At 43.2% G+C, this 22500-nt stretch overlaps 1 protein-coding gene across 1 annotated transcript in view; it reads right to left on the bottom strand.

The window, feature by feature from the left end:
* The window catches only part of LOC115185025 (receptor-type tyrosine-protein phosphatase F), a gene marked incomplete at its 3' end in the record, with an annotated part of 58847 nt that overhangs the window by 25285 nt on the left and 11062 nt on the right, over positions 1 to 22500 (bottom strand). The window contains 2 exon segments of the mRNA XM_029745667.1: positions 5279 to 5405; positions 6441 to 6583. Coding sequence (XP_029601527.1) covers positions 5279 to 5405; positions 6441 to 6583 — 270 coding nt within the window.

The raw sequence follows: 22500 nt of genomic DNA, 5'->3' as shown, positions 1-22500 counted from the left end.
CTGCCTTTCCTTCCAACTGTAGTCAACACTGGGGGACTGCCTTTCCTTCCAACTGTAGTCAACACTGGGGGGGGCTGCCTTTCCTTCCAACTATAGTCAACGCTGGGGGGGCTGCCTTTCCTTCCAACTGTAGTCAACGCTGGGGGGGCTGCCTTTCCTTCCAACTGTAGTCAACACTGGGGGACTGCCTTTCCTTCCAACTGTAGTCAACACTGGGGGACTGCCTTTCCTTCCAACTGTAGTCAACACTGGGGGGGCTGCCTTTCCTTCCAACTGTAGTCAACGCTGGGGGGGCTGCCTTTCCTTCCAACTGTAGTCAACGCTGGGTGGGGGGGCTGCCTTTCCTTCCAACTGTAGTCAACGCTGGGTGGGGGGGCTGCCTTTCCTTCCAACTGTAGTCAACGCTGGGGGGGCTGCCTTTCCTTCCAACTGTAGTCAACGCTGGGTGGGGGGGCTGCCTTTCCTTCCAACTGTAGTCAACGCTGGGGGGGCTGCCTTTCCTTCCAACTGTAGTCAACGCTGGGTGGGGGGGCTGCCTTTCCTTCCAACTATAGTCAACGCTGGGTGGGGGGGCTGCCTTTCCTTCCAACTGTAGTCAACGCTGGGTGGGGGGGCTGCCTTTCCTTCCAACTGTAGTCAACGTGATTTAAAACAACCCACAACTTTCTTTTGGGCAGGGCGGGGGCTAATGATCCCCCGTGGCACAAATGATGCTTCAGTAGCCTATGTTGAACGATATTAGTTATTTCTGTATAAACAGGAGTAGGCTAATTAGGCTATATCATTTGGGCAATTGAATTACATTTCCTTAGAGAAAGCTTAGCTTCCCCTAGCCTTATGGAGTCGCTGCCTATGAGCCTGTGTCAATTTACTATCCCCAATAGTAGAAAAGATTACCTATTCTATTGGTCAGCTTGTCCAGATAGAATTAGCCCAAATAGACTCTAGGATGATAGATCCCACATTCCTCCAACCAGTAGAACTGGGCTACATACAAATAAAATATAAAAAAAATCTATATATATTTAGCTGGCTATTACCGGCTAACGGAAACCCTGATAAACCCACGGTCCAGTCCAGACACACAGACACTCCCAGAATATTGCAGAACTCAGAAAGCCTTATACTTTCCACCAGCACCAATACACAACTAGTGTGTGGCCTTCCCTTTTTAATGAACTTTTATTTAAACTGGGCAAGTCAGTTAAGAACAAATTCTTATTTACAATGACGGAGTACCAAAAGGCCTCCTGCGGGGACCGGGGTCCTGGGATTAAATAAATAAATACAATATAAATATAGGACAAAACACACATCACAACAAGAGAGACAACACAACACTACATAAAGAAAGACCTAAGATAACAACATAGCATGGCAGCTACACATGACAACACAGCATGGTAACAACACAACATGATAACAACATGGTAGCAACACAACATGGTAACAACACAACATGACAACAACATGGTAGCAACACAACATGACAACAACATGGTAGCAACACAGCATGGTAACAACACAACATGACAACAACATGGTAGCAACACAGCATGGTAACAACACAACATGACAACAACATGGTAACAACACAACATGATAACAACATGGTAGCAACACAACATGGTAACAACACAACATGACAACAACATGGTAGCAACACAACATGACAACAACATGGTAGCAACACAGCATGGTAACAACACAACATGACAACAACATGGTAGCACCACAGCATGGTAACAACACAACATGACAACAACATGGTAGCAACACAGCATGGTAACAACACAACATGACAACAACATGGTAACAACACAACATGATAACAACATGGTAGCAACACAACATGGTAACAACACAACATGACAACAACATGGTAGCATCACAACATGACAACAACATGGTAGCACCACAGCATGGTAACAACACAACATGACAACAACATGGTAGCACCACAGCATGGTAACAACACAACATGACAACAACATGGTAGCAACACAGCATGGTAACAACACAACACGACAACAACATGGTAGCAACACAACATGGTAGCAACACAACATGACAACAACATGGTAGCAACACAACATGGTAGCAACACAACATGATAGCAACACAACATGGTAGCAACACAGCATGGTAACAACACAACATGGCAACAACATGGTAGCAACACAACATGGTAGAACAACAACATGGTAGCAACACAACATGATAGCAACACAACATGACAACAACATGGTAGCAACACAACATGGCAGCAGCACAAAACATGGTACAAACATTATTGGCCATAGACAACATCACAAAGGTCAAGAAGGTAGAGACATCAATACATCACACAAAGCAGCTACAACTATCAGTAAGAATGTCCATGATTGAGTCTTTGAATGAAATACCTCACAATCAACAGTGTGTGTTTGTGTTTTTATGAAAAAAAATCTATATTTTAATTGAACCTTTATTTAACTAGGCAAGTCAGTTAAGAATAAATTCTAATTTACAGTGATGGCCTACACCGGCCCTAACCCGGACGACGCTGGGCCAAATTGTGCGCCGCCCTATGGGACTCCCAATCACGGCCGGATGGGATACAGCCTGGATTCGAACCAGGGACTATAATGACGCCTCTGTGTGTGTGTGTGTGTGTGTGTGAGTGTGTGTGTGTGTGTGTGTGTGTGTGTGCATTACTTCATGCGGTAAGCTAAGTTTATCCCCTACCAAATCTAAAAGTGAGTCAAACATTTACAATGATGTTTACAACGACTTTTAGTTGGTGAGGCGGTATTGCAGGCAGTTGATGGCGTGCGCGTCGGTGTGTGTGTGTGTGTGTGTGTGTGTGTGTGAACCCAGATAGCCCTGATAGCCAGTTGATCAGATCGCAGGTGCATCAAACATGTTGAAGCAACATTAGCGTTGTGGTGGAAACTTAAGACAGCTGGGAAGCTGTTTGATCGACTCAAACTCCATAACAACCTGCCATAATGAGTCACACTGCTTGGGTTTGTCATCAACCAGACTTCCCAGTCATCACAGCTTGTAGATACGTAAGAGAACGCAGTGGTTCCGTCCCAAATTGGACACTATTCCCTATATAGTGCCCTACTTTTTACCCTGGGCCTATACCATCTCTGATCAAAAGTAGAACACTGTGTTGGGATTATGGTGCGATTTGGGATACAATCTTTGTCATCACAGCTTGTCGTGTGCGTGATAACACACAGTCCGTTCCAGAGCAGATGACTCATCGTGAGATCCTTACAGCCTGGGTACCAAAATGGCATCAGAATTCTCTATATTAGTGCACTACTATCAGGGCACGAAGGGAAAAGGATTTACATTTGGGACTCAGACACTGTGTCCTCCACTGACCTAGCCAGCATGTTGTTTTGATTCTAACACACACACACACACGCGCGCGCGCATACACACACAACCACACACGCACGCACACACACGCCATCAACTGCCTGAAATACTGACTGAAATACGGCCCGACTAACTGAAATACGGCCCGACTAACAGAAATACGGCCCGACTAACAGAAATACGGCCCGACTAACAGAAATACGGCCCGACTAACAGAAATACGGCCCGACTAACTGAAATACGGCCCGACTAACTGAAATACGGCCCGACTAACAGAAATACGGCCCGACTAACAGAAATACGGCCCGACTAACTGAAATACGGCCCGACTAACTGAAATACGGCCCGACTAACTGAAATACGGCCCGACTAACTGAAATACGGCCCGACTAACAGAAATACGGCCCGACTAACTGAAATACGGCCCGACTAACTGAAATACGGCCCGACTAACTGAAATACGGCCCGACTAACTGAAATACGGCCCGACTAACTGAAATACGGCCCGACTAACTGAAATACGGCCCGACTAACTGAAATACGGCCTGACTAACAGAAATACGGCCCGACTAACTGAAATACGGCCCGACTAACTGAAATACGGCCCGACTAACAGAAATACGGCCCGACTAACTGAAATACGGCCTGACTAACAGAAATACGGCCCGACTAACTGAAATACGGCCCGACTAACAGAAATACGGCCCGACTAACAGAAATACGGCCCGACTAACTGAAATACGTCCCGACTAACAGAAATACGGCCCGACTAATTGAAATACGGCCCGACTAACAGAAATACGGCCCGACTAACTGAAATACGGCCCGACTAACTGAAATACGGCCCGACTAACAGAAATACGGCCCGACTAACTGAAATACGGCCCGACTAACTGAATACGGCCCGACTAACTGAAATACGGCCCGACTAACAGAAATACGGTCCGACTAACTGAAATACGGCCCGACTAACAGAAATACGGCCCGACTAACTGAATACGGCCCGACTAACAGAAATACGGCCGACTACTGAAATACGGCCCGACTAACAGAAATACGGCCCGACTACCTGAATACGGCCCGACTAATGGAAATACGGCCCGACTAACAGACCCGACTAAGGCAGAATAACAGAAATACGGCCCGACTAACTGAAATAAATACGGCCCCCGACTAACTGAAATACGGCCCGACTACAGAAATACGGCCCGACTAACTGAAATACGGCCCGACTAACTGAAATACGGCCCGACTAACTGAATAAGGCAAACTACTGAATATACGGCCCGACTAACTGTAAATACGGGCCCCCGACTAACCAGAAATACGGCCCGACTAACTGAAATACGGCCCGACTAACTGAAATACGGCCCGACTAACAGAAATACGGCCCGACTAACTGAAATACGGCCCGACTAACTGAAATACGGCCCGACTAACAGAAATACGGCCCGACTAACTGAAATACGGCCCGACTAACAGAAATACGGCCCGACTAACTGAAATAAGGCCCGAACTAACGAAATACGGCCCGACTAACTGAAATACGGCCCGACTAACTGAAATACGGCCCGACTAACAGAAATACGGTCCGACTAACTGAAATACGGCCCGACTAACAGAAATACGGCCCGACTAACAGAAATACGGCCCGACTAACTGAAATACGGCCCGACTAACAGAAATACGGCCCGACTAACTGAAATACGGCCCGACTAATTGAAATACGGCCCGACTAACAGAAATACGGCCCGACTAACAGAAATACGGCCCGACTAACTGAAATACGGCCCGACTAACTGAAATACGGCCTGACTAACTGAAATATGGCCTTTAAGCCAAAAGAGAGTGAAAGACACACATACACAGACACACACAAACAGCGTGACCTTTGACCCCTCACCTTTGACAGAGACCTGAGCGGTAGCCTCGATCTGGCCCAGTGATGATATGGCCACGCAGCTGTAGTTGGCTGACTCCTTGACGTTGGTCACCTCCAGAACATTCCGACCGATGGGCATCTCATCCTCCTAAACAAGAAGAATCATAAAGGTCCATTATCGAGCTTTGTGTATGATCTGACATATTTGAGATAGAAATGCGAGTAATAGATCTTTAGCATTAGCATTGAAAGCGAGTCTGAAAAAGTGGTAAATCCCGTTCTATCTGCTATATTTCTATGCTTCCTCTCCTTTAATGTCACGACTTCCGCCGAAGTTGGTGCCTCTCCTTGTTCGGGCGGCGTTCGGCGGTCATCGTCACCGGCTTTCTAGCTGCCACCGATCCATGTTTCTTTGTCGATTGGTTATGTCTTGATTGTTCACACCTGGTTCCCATGTGGTTATGATTACTTCCCTATTTAAACCCTCTGGTCATGATGTTTTGTGCGCTATTGTTTTACTGTTGGTATTGTTCGTTGTGTTTGTAGTTCTTGTTTTACCTGCGTGGATTTTGTATACTGAATTTTAATTTGAGTAAATGACTTATGTTTTACTCAGTTCGGTGTCCTGCGATTGACTACTTTTCCTCATCACCTATACACGGACACTGACAGAATAAAGTTCATACAGACACTCAAGCTGCTGTAGTAATAAAGTTCATATAGACACTCAAGCTGCTGTAGTAATAGAGTTCATACAAACACTCAAGGTGCTGTAGTAATAAAGTTCATACAGAGACTCAAGGTGCTGTAGTAATAAAGTTCATACAGAGACTCAAGGTGCTGTAGTAATAAAGTTCATACAGAGACTCAAGGTGCTGTAGTAATAAAGTTCATACAGACACTCAAGGTGCTGTAGTAATAAAGTTCATACAGAGACTCAAGGTGCTGTAGTAATAAAGTTCATACAGACACTCAAGGTGCTGTAGTAATAAAGTTCATACAGAGACTCAAGGTGCTGTAGTAATAAAGTTCATACAGAGACTCAAGGTGCTGTAGTAATAAAGTTCATATAGACACTCAAGCTGCTGTAGTAATAAAGTTCATACAGACACTCAAGGTGCTGTAGTAATAAAGACAGAATAAAACAGATAAAAAGCTAAACAGTAACAGTGAAAGTAAATACCTTGGTGAGTTCGATTTCTCCCATGATCCACTTGACATAGGGCATGGGAGACCCCACAGCAACACACGTCAGGTTCACACTGCCCCCAGGCATCACCTCGTGGTTGGTGGGTGGGATGGAGAACCGTGGAGGGACACGACGTACTGAGGAGAGAGGAGAACGTTAAGATGGGTTCATACGAGGTGGATGTGATACAAGGGTCCAGAGGAGAGGAGAGGAGAGGAGAGGAGAGGAGAGGAGAGGAGAGGAGAGGAGAGGAGAGGAGAGGGGGTGAGTGTGGGTGTCAGGGAGAGTTTTGTGTTGAGAGGAGAGGAGAGGAGTGGAGAGGAGTGTAGTGTCAGGGAGAGTTCTGTGTTGAGAGGAGAGGAGAGGAGAGGAGAGGGGGTGAGTGTGGGTGTCAGGGAGAGTTTTGTGTTGAGAGGAGAGGAGAGGAGAGGAGAGGAGGGGAGAGGAGTGGAGAGGAGAGGAGAGGAGAAGGGGTGAGTGTGGGTGTCAGGGAGAGTTCTGTGTGGAATAAACCGTGACATCACCATGCTTGAAAAGAGGAGCAGGAATTGCAGTTAAGAGATGAGAGTATCTTCATAAAGATAATCTGAAATAAGACATCTCAGTCTTACCCCCCCCCCTCCCCTAGTAATAAAACATTGAACATTTCAATTCAAATAAACCTTGCACTTTTCTTTCTAGCACAGCCTTTTCCTTATAACTAAGAGGAGAAATGTACTTACTACGAGATGAGCTTGTCTCACCTGAATGCACTAACTGTCTCTCTGGATAAGAGCGTCTGCTAAATGACTAACATGTAAAATGTCAGTGTAATGAATCTAACGTGTGAGGCTGATCGCTTCTCAATCACGATCCAACAGGTGAGCAGCTTAACCAATCACGATCCAACAGGTGAGCAGCTTAACCAATCACAATCCAACAGGTGAGCAGCTTAACCAATCACGATCCAACAGGTGAGCAGCTTAACCAATCACGATCCAACAGGTGAGCAGCTTAACCAATCACGATCCAACAGGTGAGCAGCTTAACCAATCACGATCCAACAGGTGAGCAGCTTAACCAATAAAGAAACAGCAGCATCTTCTGATGAGTGACTTGGAGCTGTTCCCAGATACCCCAGCACTCAGACAACATTTGTTCGTAAAACTTTGCCATAGAAACCTTTTGTTATGAACCTTATAAAAAAAGGGGGAATGTATTTAAATATGCCACTTTGATTTGAATAACACTCGACTAGACCTAAATCTGTTCCCCTTTGACAGTGTGTCAGACGGTGCTAAGAGCTGAGACAGAGTTGCATCATTCTGAGACTATTTGATACTCTGTGTAGATGCATTGTTTGATTCTCTCGCTCTCTCTCTTTCTCTCTCTTTCTCTCCCTCTCTCTCTCTTTCTCTCCCTCTCTCTCTCTTTCTCTCCCTCTCTCTCTTTGTGAGGCTCTGATGTGCAGATAAGCTGACATTAAAAAGATGTTCCCATGGAGACAGAGAGCGCCTTTTGACGTGGTCGCTAGGGAATAGAAGCTACTATCCACACACACACACACACACACACACACACACACACAGAGAGAGAGAGAGAGAGCTTGAATGCTGCAGTAGTGAAAAGCTAACTGCCAGAGAATAAACAGAACAGAGCCATTTACATATGAACTGTTGTTTTATGTATAAATAGAGCTTTATCCAAGTCAACATTTCTATATAAGAGAAATAGCAGGGAGCGGTATTCATTATCTGTCACGTATTGTGTATGTGTAACTTCTAGCCGAGACAAAGAGCTGAAAGTAGGGAGGAGAGGAGAGTTGGCAGCTAAATGTTGACAGGCCTGAGTTTGCGAGACAGGCAGATGTGACATATTGTGACATTAGCACAGTCTTGCTAGGGGCTGACAGACTACAGATGACATAATACAAAACTAGAACAGCTTTCACCTTGCATAACCTACGCTAATGGACAATAAACTATCAATATTATATACTCTACTATCCGATTATCCTAAATGTATACCAGTATTTATAATGTATAACTAATGACTATCCTGACTACTAGACTATACCAGTAGTTATAATGTATAACTAATGACTACTAGACTATACCAGTAGTTATAATGTATAACTAATGACTACTAGACTATACCAGTAGTTATAATGTATAACTAATGACTACTAGACTATACCAGTAGTTATAATGTATAACTAATAACTACTAGACTATACCAGTAGTTATAATGTATAACTAATGACTACTAGACTATACCAGTAGTTATAATGTATAACTACCCTGACTACTAGACTATACCAGTAGTTATAATGTATAACTACCCTGACTACTAGACTATACCAGTAGTTATAATGTATAACTAATGACTACTAGACTATACCAGTAGTTATAATGTATAACTAATGACTACTAGACTATACCAGTAGTTATAATGTATAACTACCCTGACTACTAGACTATACCAGTAGTTATAATGTATAACTAATGACTACTAGACTATACCAGTAGTTATAATGTATAACTAATAACTACTAGACTATACCAGTAGTTATAATGTATAACTAATAACTACTAGACTATACCAGTAGTTATAATGTATAACTACCCTGACTACTAGACTATACCAGTAGTTATAATGTATAACTAATGACTACTAGACTATACCAGTAGTTATAATGTATAACTAATGACTACTAGACTATACCAGTAGTTATAATGTATAACTAATAACTACTAGACTATACCAGTAGTTATAATGTATAACTAATGACTACTAGACTATACCAGTAGTTATAATGTATAACTAATGACTACTAGACTATACCAGTAGTTATAATGTATAACTACCCTGACTACTAGACAATACCAGTAGTTATAATGTATAACTACCCTGACTACTAGACTATACCAGTAGTTATAATGTATAACTAATGACTACTAGACTATACCAGTAGTTATAATGTATAGCTAATGACTACTAGACTATACCAGTAGTTATAATGTATAACTACCCTGACTACTAGACTATACCAGTAGTTATAATGTATAACTAATGACTACTAGACTATACCAGTAGTTATAATGTATAACTAATGACTACTAGACTATACCAGTAGTTATAATGTATAACTACCCTGACTACTAGACTATACCAGTAGTTATAATGTATAACTACCCTGACTACTAGACTATACCAGTAGTTATAATGTATAACTAATGACTACTAGACTATACCAGTTACGGCTGAATTTAAACTGCTTGTTTCCCCTAATGTGCTTTACTGTCTATATATAAACACACACACACACACACACACACCCCGTGCGTCTCCGTGTCTCCCCAGGAGAATACTACCCTGCTCGGTAATTGCTTTTCTTTTTCCACCAAAATGGATTTTCAAATGTGACATTTCTTTTTTTCTCTTCTTTTCTAAATTGGCTACTAACTGGTTTGCATATTAATACTAACTGGTCTGCCTATTAATACTAACTGGTCTGCATATTAATACTAACTGGTCTGCATATTAATACTAACTGGTCTGTATATTAATACTAACTGGTCTGTATATTAATACTAACTGGTCTGCATATTAATACTAACTGGTCTGTATATTAATACTAACTGGTCTGCATATTAATACTAACTGGTCTGTATATTAATACTAACTGGTCTGTATATTAATACTAACTGGTCTGTATGTTAATACTAACTGGTCTGTATATTAATACTAACTGGTCTGTATATTAATACTAACTGGTCTGCATGTTAATACTAACTGGTCTGCATGTTAATACTAACTGGTCTGCATATTAATACTAACTGGTCTGCATATTAATACTAACTGGTCTGTATGTTAATACTAACTGGTCTGTATATTAATACTAACTGGTCTGTATGTTAATACTAACTGGTCTGTATATTAATACTAACTGGTCTGTATATTAATACTAACTGGTCTGTATATTAATACTAACTGGTCTGCATATTAATACTAACTGGTCTGTATATTAATACTAACTGGTCTGTATATTAATACTAACTGGTCTGTATATTAATACTAACTGGTCTGCATATTAATACTAACTGGTCTGTATATTAATACTAACTGGTCTGCATATTAATACTAACTGGTCTGCATATTAATACTAACTGGTCTGCATATTAATACTAACTGGTCTGCATATTAATACTAACTGGTCTGTATATTAATACTAACTGGTCTGTATATTAATACTAACTGGTCTGTATATTAATACTAACTGGTCTGCATATTAATACTAACTGGTCTGTATATTAATACTAACTGGTCTGCATATTAATACTAACTGGTCTGCATATTAATACTAACTGGTCTGCATATTAATACTAACTGGTCTGTATATTAATACTAACTGGTCTGCATATTAATACTAACTGGTCTGCATATTAATACTAACTGGTCTGCATATTAATACTAACTGGTCTGCATATTAATACTAACTGGTCTGTATATTAATACTAACTGGTCTGCATGTTAATACTAACTGGTCTGCATATTAATACTAACTGGTCTGCATATTAATACTAACTGGTCTGCATATTAATACTAACTGGTCTGTATATTAATACTAACTGGTCTGTATATTAATACTAACTGGTCTGTATATTAATACTAACTGGTCTGCATATTAATACTAACTGGTCTGCATATTAATACTAACTGGTCTGCATATTAATACTAACTGGTCTGCATATTAATACTAACTGGTCTGTATATTAATACTAACTGGTCTGCATATTAATACTAACTGGTCTGCATATTAATACTAACTGGTCTGCATATTAATACTAACTGGTCTGTATGTTAATACTAACTGGTCTGCATATTAATACTAACTGGTCTACATATTAATACTAACTGGTCTGTATATTAATACTAACTGGTCTGCATATTAATACTAACTGGTCTGCATATTAATACTAACTGGTCTGCATATTAATACTAACTGGTCTGCAGGATTATCTAACTGGTCTGCATATTAATACTAACTGGTCTGCATATTAATACTAACTGGTCTGCATATTAATACTAACTGGTCTGCATATTAATACTAACTGGTCTGTATATTAATACTAACTGGTCTGCATATTAATACTAACTGGTCTGTATATTAATACTAACTGGTCTGCATATTAATAATAACTGGTCTGCATATTAATACTAACTGGTCTGCATGTTAATACTAACTGGTCTGCATATTAATACTAACTGGTCTGCATATTAATACTAACTGGTCTGCATATTAATACTAACTGGTCTGCACATTAATACTAACTGGTCTGCACATTAATACTAACTGGTCTGCACGTTAATACTAACTGGTCTGCACGTTAATACTAACTGGTCTGCATATTAATACTAACTGGTCTGCATATTAATACTAACTGGTCTGCATATTAATACTAACTGGTCTGCATATTAATACTAACTGGTCTGCATATTAATACTAACTGGTCTGCATATTAATACTAACTGGTCTGCATATTAATACTAACTGGTCTGTATATTAATACTAACTGGTCTGTATATTAATACTAACTGGTCTGTATATTAATACTAACTGGTCTGCATATTAATACTAACTGGTCTGCATATTAATACTAACTGGTCTGTATATTAATACTAACTGGTCTGCATATTAATACTAACTGGTCTGCATATTAATACTAACTGGTCTGCATGTTAATACTAACTGGTCTGTATATTAATACTAACTGGTCTGCATATTAATACTAACTGGTCTGCATATTAATACTAACTGGTCTGTACGTTAATACTAACTGGTCTGTACGTTAATACTAACTGGTCTGTACGTTAATACTAACTGGTCTGCATATTAATACTAACTGGTCTGCATATTAATACTAACTGGTCTGCATATTAATACTAACTGGTCTGCATATTAATACTAACTGGTCTGCATATTAATACTAACTGGTCTGCATATTAATACTAACTGGTCTGTATATTAATACTAACTGGTCTGCATATTAATACTAACTGGTCTGCATATTAATACTAACTGGTCTGCATATTAATACTAACTGGTCTTTATGTTAATACTAACTGGTCTGTATATTAATACTAACTGGTCTGTATGTTAATACTAACTGGTCTGCATTTTAATACTAACTGGTCTGTATGTTAATACTAACTGGTCTGCATATTAATACTAACTGGTCTGCATATTAATACTAACTGGTCTGCATATTAATACTAACTGGTCTGCATATTAATACTAACTGGTCTGCATATTAATACTAACTGGTCTGCATATTAATACTAACTGGTCTGCATATTAATACTAACTGGTCTGTATATTAATACTAACTGGTCTGTATATTAATACTAACTGGTCTGTATATTAATACTACTGGTCTGCATATTAATACTAACTGGTCTGCATATTAATACTAACTGGTCTGTATATTAATACTAACTGGTCTGCATATTAATACTAACTGGTCTGCATATTAATACTAACTGGTCTGCATGTTAATACTAACTGGTCTGTATATTAATACTAACTGGTCTGCATATTAATACTAACTGGTCTGCATATTAATACTAACTGGTCTGTACGTTAATACTAACTGGTCTGTACGTTAATACTAACTGGTCTGTACGTTAATACTAACTGGTCTGCATATTAATACTAACTGGTCTGCATATTAATACTAACTGGTCTGCATATTAATACTAACTGGTCTGCATATTAATACTAACTGGTCTGCATATTAATACTAACTGGTCTGCATATTAATACTAACTGGTCTGTATATTAATACTAACTGGTCTGCATATTAATACTAACTGGTCTGCATATTAATACTAACTGGTCTGCATATTAATACTAACTGGTCTGCATATTAATACTAACTGGTCTTTATGTTAATACTAACTGGTCTGTATATTAATACTAACTGGTCTGTATGTTAATACTAACTGGTCTGCATTTTAATACTAACTGGTCTGTATGTTAATACTAACTGGTCTGCATATTAATACTAACTGGTCTGTATATTAATACTAACTGGTCTGTATATTAATACTAACTGGTCTGTATGTTAATACTAACTGGTCTGTATATTAATACTAACTGGTCTGTATATTAATACTAACTGGTCTGCATATTAATACTAACTGGTCTGTATATTAATACTAACTGGTCTGTATGTTAATACTAACTGGTCTGTATATTAATACTAACTGGTCTGTATATTAATACTAACTGGTCTGCATATTAATACTAACTGGTCTGCATATTAATACTAACTGGTCTGTATATTAATACTAACTGGTCTGTATGTTAATACTAACTGGTCTGTATATTAATACTAACTGGTCTGTATATTAATACTAACTGGTCTGTACATTAATACTAACTGGTCTGCATATTAATACTAACTGGTCTGCATATTAATACTAACTGGTCTGCATATTAATACTAACTGGTCTGTATATTAATACTAACTGGTCTGTATATTAATACTAACTGGTCTGCATATTAATACTAACTGGTCTGTATATTAATACTAACTGGTCTGTATATTAATATTAACTGGTCTGTATATTAATACTAAGTGGTCTGTATGTAAGTCTGGACCACTGCCATGTCTCCTCATCTTCCTCCATCCCCGTGTCCCTGCCTACTAGCGAGCTGTAAGAGAGCTATAAACTCACCAGTCCTGACAATGTGTGTGAGGAAACCGGCTTCTTCAATCAATATCAGAACAAGCTGGCTGACAGCTGTAAAGTCTGTCTGCAGGGTAACATGGGGATTCTGTCAGACAGACAATAACTGTGGGCTAGTGTACCATGCTGAGGGCTGATCATAGATACCTCCCAAATGGCACCCTGTTCCCTATACAGTGCATTCGGAAAGTAGTCAGACCCCTTCATTTTTTCCACATTTTTGTTAGGTTACAGCCTTATTCTAAAATGGATTAAATTAACTTTTGTCCACATCAATCCACACACAATATCCCATAATGACAAAGCAAAAACAGGTTTTTACACATTTTTGCAAATGTATTAAAAATAATAACTTAAATACCTTATTTACATAAGTATTCAGACCCTTTACAATGAGACTCGAAATTGAGCTCAGGTGCATCCTGTTTTCATTGATCCTCCTTGAGATGTTTCTACAACTTGATTGGTGTCCACCTGTGGTAAATTCAATTGATTGGACATAATTTGGAAAGGCACACACCTGTCTATGTAAGGTCCCACAGCTGACAGTGCATGTCAGAGCAAAAACCAAGCCATGAGGTCGAATGAATTGTCCGTAGAGCTCCGAGACAGGATTGTGTCGAGGCACAGATCTGGGGAAGGATACCAAAAAATGTCTGCAGCATTGAAGGTCCCCAAGAACACAGTGGCCTCCATCATTCTTAAATGGAAGAAGCTTGGAACCACCAAGACTCTTCCTAGAGCTGGCCGCCCGGCCAAACTGAGCAATCGGGAGAGAAAGGCCTTGGTCAGGGAGGTGACCAAGAACCCGATGGTCACTCAGAGAGCTCCAGAGTTCCTCTGTTGAGATGGGAGAACCTTCCAGAACGACAACCATCTCTGCAGCACTCCACCAATCAGGCTTTTATGGTAGAGTGGCCAGACGGAAGCCACTCCTCAGTAAAAGGCACATGACAACCCACTTGGAGTTTGTCAAAAGGCACCTAAAGAACTCTCAGATCATGAGAAACAAGATTCTCTGGTCTGATGAAACCAAGATTGAACTCTTTGGCTTGAAAGCCAGGTGTCACGTCTTGGCACAGCTCATCACCTGGCCAATACCATCCCTACGGTGAAGCATGTTGGTGGCAGCATCATGCTGTGGGGATGTTTTTCAGCGGCAGGGACTGGGAGACTAGTCAGGATCGAGATAAAGCTGAACAGAGCAAAGTACAGAGATATCCTTGATGAAAACCTGCTCCAGAGTGCTCAGGACCTCAGACTGGGGTGAAGGTTCACCTTCCAACAGGACAACGACTCTAAGCACACAGCCAAGACAACGCAGGAGTGACTTCGGGACAAGTGTTTGAATGTCCTTGAGCGATGCTGCCCATCCAACCTGACAGAGCTTGAGAGGATCTGCAGAGAAGAATGGGATTAACTCCCCAATACAGGTGTTCCAAGCATGTAGCGTCATACCCAAGAAGAATCGAGGCTGTAATCGCTGCCAAGGGTGCTACAACAAAGTACTGAGTAAAGGGTCTGAATATTTATGTAAATGTAATATTGCAGTTTTTTATTTTTATACATTTGCAAAAATGTCTAAAAACCTGTTTTTGCTTTGTCATTATGTCATTATTACAATTTAACACATTTTAGAATAAGGCTGTAACGTAACAACATGTGGAAAAAGTCAAGGGATCTGAATACTTTCTGAATGCCCTGTATAGTGCACTACTTCAACCAATGTTATGATCAGGGCTCTGGTCAGGGTTCTGGTCAGGGCTCTAGTCAGGGCTCTGGTTAGGGCTCTGGTTAGGGCTCTGGTCAGGGCTCTGGTCAGGGCTCTAGTCAGGGCTCTGGTCAGGGCTCTGGTCAGGGCTCTAGTCAGGGCTCTAGTCAGGGCTCTGGTCAGGGCTCTGGTCAGGGCTCTGGTCAGGGCTCAGGTCAGGGCTCTGGTCAGGGCTCAGGTCAGGGCTCTGGTCAGGGCTCTAGTCAGGGCTCTAGTCAGGGCTCTGGTCAGGGCTCTGGTCAGGGCTCTAGTCAGGGCTCTAGTCAGGGCTCTAGTGAGTGCTCTGGTCAGGGCTCTAGTCAGGGCTCTGGTCAGGGCTCTAGTCAGGGCTCTAGTCAGGGCTCTGGTCAGGGCTCTAGTCAGGGCTCTAGTCAGGGCTCTGGTCAGGGCTCTGGTCAGGGCTCTAGTCAGGGATCTAGTGAGTGCTCTAGTCAGGGCTCTAGTCAGGGCTCTGGTCAGGGCTCTGGTCAGGGCTCTGGTCAGGGCTCTGGTCAGGGCTCTGGTCAGGGCTCTGGTCAGGGCTCTGGTCAGGGCTCTGGTCAGGGATCTGGTCAGGGCTCTACTCAGGGCTCTAGTCAGGGCTCTGGTCAGGGCTCTGGTCAGGGCTCTAGTCAGGGCTCTGATCAGGGCTCTAGTCAGAAGTAGTGCACTATGTAGAGCCATTTGAGAGGCAAGCCTAAATCTGTTGAGGCAATGCGAACTGTTAAAATAGCAACGCCCCTGAAAACTAAACAAAAACTTAAAATATTCTTATGAGCTGATAAATGGTATCTGTTAAATTCCTATTCAATTCAAAGACCAATATATTCCTGTTTCTTATCATTTGAGTGAGTCACGGCTGAGATACAAGTAAAAACCAAGGCCTTGGATATGTATTGTCAATGTCTGACAAGGAGCTGATTGAGCAGGTCTATTTTTAGTCCCTTTTGAGATGCCTATATAAACCAGAATCACTGAATGTCTGACAAAGAACTGAATGAAACTACAGCTAAAGGGCTAAGGCTGGGCGATACGGCCTAAAACTCATATCTCCATTTTTTTTTTAAATCTATGGGCGATTCACGATAATACAGTTACCAGTAAAAAAAAATTTTTTAAATACATAGTATTTAATCCATATTTTACTCAAAAAAAAAAAAACTTGAATGAGTAGGTGTGTCCAAACTTTTTACTATTTTCTACATTGTAGAATAATAGTGAAGACATCAAAACTGTGTATTAACACATATGGAATCATGTAGTAACCAAAAAAAAGTGTTAAACAAATCAAAATATATTTTATATTCTTCGAAGTAGCCACCCTTTGCGTTGATGACAGCTTTGCACAAGGAGAGAAGGAAACGAGACTAAGAAGACAACATGAGAATAAACGGACGTAAACAACAACAAAAATTTACTTAATTCTGCGATACAGGCATTTGGAATATCGTGCAAAAACATACATTCAAATTAATCAAATGAATTTGATATATTGCCCAGCCCTATATAGGGCCTTGTACCCCAGTCTCTGTTGAACATTGGGTCCATGTGATGTGGTAGACAGGGCCGTGTGTTTAACATGAGGTCCATGTGATGTCTAAGTGGTAGACAGGGTCGTGTGTTTAACATGAGGTCCATGTGATGTCTAAGTGGTAGACAGGGCCGTGTGTTTAACATGAGGTCCATGTGATGTCTAAGTGGTAGACAGGGCCCTGTGTTTAACATGAGGTCCATGTGATGTCTAAGTGGTAGACAGGGCCGTGTGTTTAACATGAGGTCCATGTGATGTCTAAGTGGTAGACAGGGCCGTGTGTTTAACATGAGGTCCATGTGATGTCTAAGTGGTAGACAGGGCCGTGTGTTTAACATGAGGTCCATGTGATGTCTAAGTGGTAGACAGGGCCGTGTGTTTAACATGAGGTCCATGTGATGTCTAAGTGGTAGACAGGGCCGTGTGTTTAACATGAGGTCCATGTGATGTCTAAGTGTTAGACAGGGTCGTGTGTTTAACATGAGGTCCATGTGATGTCTAAGTGGTAGACAGGGTCGTGTGTTTAACATGAGGTCCATGTGATGTCTAAGTGGTAGACAGGGTCGTGTGTTTAACATGAGGTCCATGTGATGTCTAAGTGGTAGACAGGGCCGTGTGTTTAACATGAGGTCCATGTGATGTCTAAGTGGTAGACAGGGTCGTGTGTTTCCTCTATAGCAGGACCCTTTTAAGAACCAGAAACTGTATATAGAAATGGACAAATCTGTCGATGACGTCACTTTATTCATTCTTATGTAAAGTCTCAATGGTGCATTTGTGGACGTGAAGGCTGCGACCAGGGTAATACAACCAGGGTAATACGACCAGGGTAATACGACCAGGGTAATACGACCAGGGTAATACAACCAGGGTAATACAACCAGGGTAATACAACCAGGGTAATACGACCAGGGTAATACGACCAGGGTAATACAACCAGGGGAATACAACCAGGGTAATACGACCAGGGTAATACAACCAGGGTAATACGACCAGGGTAATACAACCAGGGGAATACAACCAGGGTGATACAACCAGGGTAATACAACCAGGGTAATACGACCAGGGTAATACAACCAGGGTAATACAACCAGGGTAATACAACCAGGGTAATACGACCAGGGTAATACAACCAGGGTAATACAACTGCCCCCCCATCTCTTTAAGTAACTCAAGATGAAGGCCGACTGAGGCACTGTGGGCCGCCATTAGCAACTCAATTATATTCCTTCTTCTGTGTTCGATTTTAAAATAATCAGCACTTACATCTGGTATAATAGAAGCAATGATTGGTTCCATGGTTCCATGATTGTCTTCGAAAACTTTTTTATTTTTTTTATTTACACGAAAATTGACCATGAGGATTGCCATTTTCCCATTGACTATAATCGTGAGCCTGCGTTCTGAATAAAACAGCCTGCAGTACCCCGGTCGGCCTTGAACTTCAGAGCTTCAATGAGACGGGGGCAGTCGTTCTCCCCTGGTTAACACATAAAACTGAATGGCTGTCCTCTAGTGCTGATTGAGACTGTAGATATAGGGTCTTGTTTGTCCTCTAGGGGTGACTGAGACTGTAGATATAGGGTCTTGTTTGTGCTCTAGGGCTGACAGACTGTAGATATAGGGTCTTGTTTGTCCTCTAGGGCTGATTGAGACTGTAGATATAGGGTCTTGTTTGTCCTCTAGGGGTGACTGAGACTGTAGATATAGGGTCTTGTTTGTGCTCTAGGGCTGATTGAGACTGTAGATATAGGGTCTTGTTTGTCCTCTAGGGCTAACTGAGACTGTAGATATAGGGTCTTGTTTGTCATCTAGGGCTGATTGAGACTGTAGATATAGGGTCTTGTTTGTCCTCTAGGGGTGACTGAGACTGTAGATATAGGGTCTTGTTTGTCCTCTAGGGCTGACAGACTGTAGATATAGGGTCTCAAATGGCACCCTATTCCCTACATAGTGCACTACTTTTGACCAGAGCCCTATGAGGTACCATTTGAGACACATCCCATCTATTCTCATCTCTATCAGGTCCTATAAAGACAGGATGAGAATGAGAGAGAGAGCGATGGAGAGAGGAGAAGGAAGGATGGATAGAACGGGGGGGGCAGTGATGTCTGGCTGGGCCCCGTAGTACAGTGTGTCTGAAACACACATGATCCCTTGTGATCCGCTTTGTCCTGCCTGATACCCATGTACCTCAGCGGCAGGTAACCGTGTTTCCGGCTGAATGTCTCAATACCAGACAGAACCTATGGTGCCTAACACCACCTGAATACCCAAACTGACTCAGGAGGTTAGAGAGGGGAAGAGGGGAGGATAGAGAGGGGAGGAGGGGAGGATAGAGAGGGGAGTTTAGAGAGGGGAGGATAGAGAGGGGAAGATAGAGAGGGGAGGAGGGGAGGATAGAGAGGGGAGGATAGAGAGGGGAGGAGAGAGGGGGGATAGAGAGGGGAAGATAGAGAGGGGAGGATAGAGAGGGGAGGAGGGGAGGATAGAGAGGGGAGGAGGGGAGGATAGAGAGGGGAAGATAGAGAGGGGAAGATAGAGAGGGGAGGAGGGGTGGATAGAGAGGGGAGGATAGAGAGGGGAGGATAGAGAGGGGAGGATAGAGAGGGGAGGAGGGGAGGATAGAGAGGGGAGGATAGAGAGGGGAGGAGGGGAGGGTAGAGAGGGGAGGATAGAGAGGGGAGGATAGAGAGGGGAAGATAGAGAGGGGAGGAGGGGAGGATAGAGAGGGGAGGATAGAGAGGGGAGGATAGAGAGGGGGGATAGAGAGGGGAGGAGGGGAGGATAGAGAGGGGAGGATAGAGAGGGGAAGATAGAGAGGGGAAGATAGAGAGGGGAGGGTAGAGATGGGAGGATAGAGGGGGGAAGATAGAGAGGGGAGGAGGGGAGGATAGAGAGGGGAGGATAGAGAGGGGAAGATAGAGAGGGGAGAATAGAGAGGGGAGGAGGGGAGGGTAGAGAGGGGAGGATAGAGAGGGGAAGATAGAGAGGGGAGGAGGGGAGGATAGAGAGGGGAGGATAGAGAGGGGAGGAGGGGAGGATAGAGAGGGGAGGATAGAGAGGGGAGGAGGGGAGGGTAGAGAGGGGAGGATAGAGAGGGGAGGATAGAGAGGGGAAGATAGAGAGGGGAGGAGGGGAGGATAGAGAGGGGAGGATAGAGAGGGGAGGATAGAGAGGGGGGATAGAGAGGGGAGGAGGGGAGGATAGAGAGGGGAGGATAGAGAGGGGAAGATAGAGAGGGGAAGATAGAGAGGGGAGGGTAGAGATGGGAGGATAGAGGGGGGAGGATAGAGAGGGGAAGATAGAGAGGGGAGGAGGGGAGGATAGAGAGGGGAGGATAGAGAGGGGAAGATAGAGAGGGGAGAATAGAGAGGGGAGGAGGGGAGGATAGAGAGGGGAGGATAGAGAGGGGAGGAGGGGAGGATAGAGAGGGGAGGATAGAGAGGGGAGGAGGGGAGGATAGAGAGGGGAGGATAGAGAGGGGAGGAGGGGAGGATAGAGAGGGGAGGATAGAGAGGGGAGGAGGGGAGAATAGAGAGGGGAGGAGGGGAGAATAGAGAGGGGAGGATAGAGAGGGGAGGAGGGGAGGATAGAGAGGGGAGGATAGAGAGGGGGGATAGAGAGGGGAGGAGGGAGGATAGAGAGGGGAGGATAGAGAGGGGAGGATAGAGAGGGGAGGAGGGGAGGATAGAGAGGGGAGGATAGAGAGGGGAGGAGGGGAGGATAGAGAGGGGAGGAGGGGAGGGTAGAGAGGGGAGGATAGAGAGGGGAGGATAGAGAGGGGAGGATAGATAGGGGCAGATAGAGAGTGGAGGATAGAGAGGGGAGGATAGAGAGGGAGGATAGAGAGGGGAGGATAGAGATGGGGGATAGAGAGGGGAGGAGGGGAGGATAGAGAGGGGAGGATAGAGAGGGGAAGATAGAGAGGGGAGGAGGGGAGGATAGAGAGGGGAGGATAGAGAGGGGAGGATAGAGAGGGGAGGCAGGGAGGATAAAGAGGGGATGATAGATAGGGGAGGATAGAGAGGGGAGGATAGAGAGGGGAGGATAGAGAGGGGAGGATAGAGAGGGGAGGCGGGGAGGATAGAGAGGGGAGGATAGAGAGGGGAGGATAGAGAGGGGAGGCGGGGAGGATCGAGAGGGGAGGATAGAGAGGGGAGGATAGAGAGGGGAGAATAGAGAGGGGAGGATAGAGAGGGGAAGATAGAGAGGGGAGGAGGGGAGGATAGAGAGGGGAGGATAGAGAGGGGAGGACAGAGAGGGGAGATAGAGAGGGGAGGTTAAAGGTAGTAAATGAATACCTGTAGCAGCTATCTAGTAGTGAATATGACATTGAATGGGTGTGAAGAGAGAGAGAGAGAGAGAGAGAGCGCAATGGGAGGATTTGTGGTAAAGCACACACAGTAAACCATGTGCTACATACTGAACAGTAGCAATGAATTACACAGGCTGAACAAGACCAGGTGTGTGCAAGTCAAGGGACAGGCTGAACAAGACCAGGTGGGTGCAAGTCAAGGGACAGGCTGAACAAGACCAGGTGGGTGCAAGTCAAGGGACAGGCTGAACAAGACCAGGTGGGTGCAAGTCAAGGGACAGGCTGAACAAGACCAGGTGGGTGCAAGTCAAGGGACAGGCTGAACAAGACCAGGTGGGTGCAAGTCAAGGGACAGGCTGAACAAGACCAGGTGGGTGCAAGTCAAGGGACAGGCTGAACAAGACCAGGTGTGTGCAAGTCAAGGGACAGGCTGAACAAGACCAGGTGGGTGCAAGTCAAGGGACAGGCTGAACAAGACCAGGTGGGTGCAAGTCAAGGGACAGGCGCGAGAGGAAGACAGGGTTAGACAATGACAGGTTGACAGGACAGGTAGACAGGACAGGTAGACAGGACAGGGTATTGGAGAAAGAACAACTGGCACAACTCAGGCTAGGGATGTATACAAGCAACCTGACAATAGGTTTAGAATAGTGAGGGCTGCAGGGAGAAGCAGAACAAACATAGCAGAAGCTGGAGAAGGATTTGAGGTCGGGGGTGTGTT

The sequence above is a fragment of the Salmo trutta genome, unplaced genomic scaffold (genome assembly GCF_901001165.1).
Source record: "Salmo trutta unplaced genomic scaffold, fSalTru1.1, whole genome shotgun sequence".
Classification (NCBI taxonomy): Eukaryota; Metazoa; Chordata; class Actinopteri; order Salmoniformes; family Salmonidae; genus Salmo; species Salmo trutta.
Note: the sequence above shows the minus strand (reverse complement) of the source record. Positions and strands in the feature narration are given on the sequence as shown.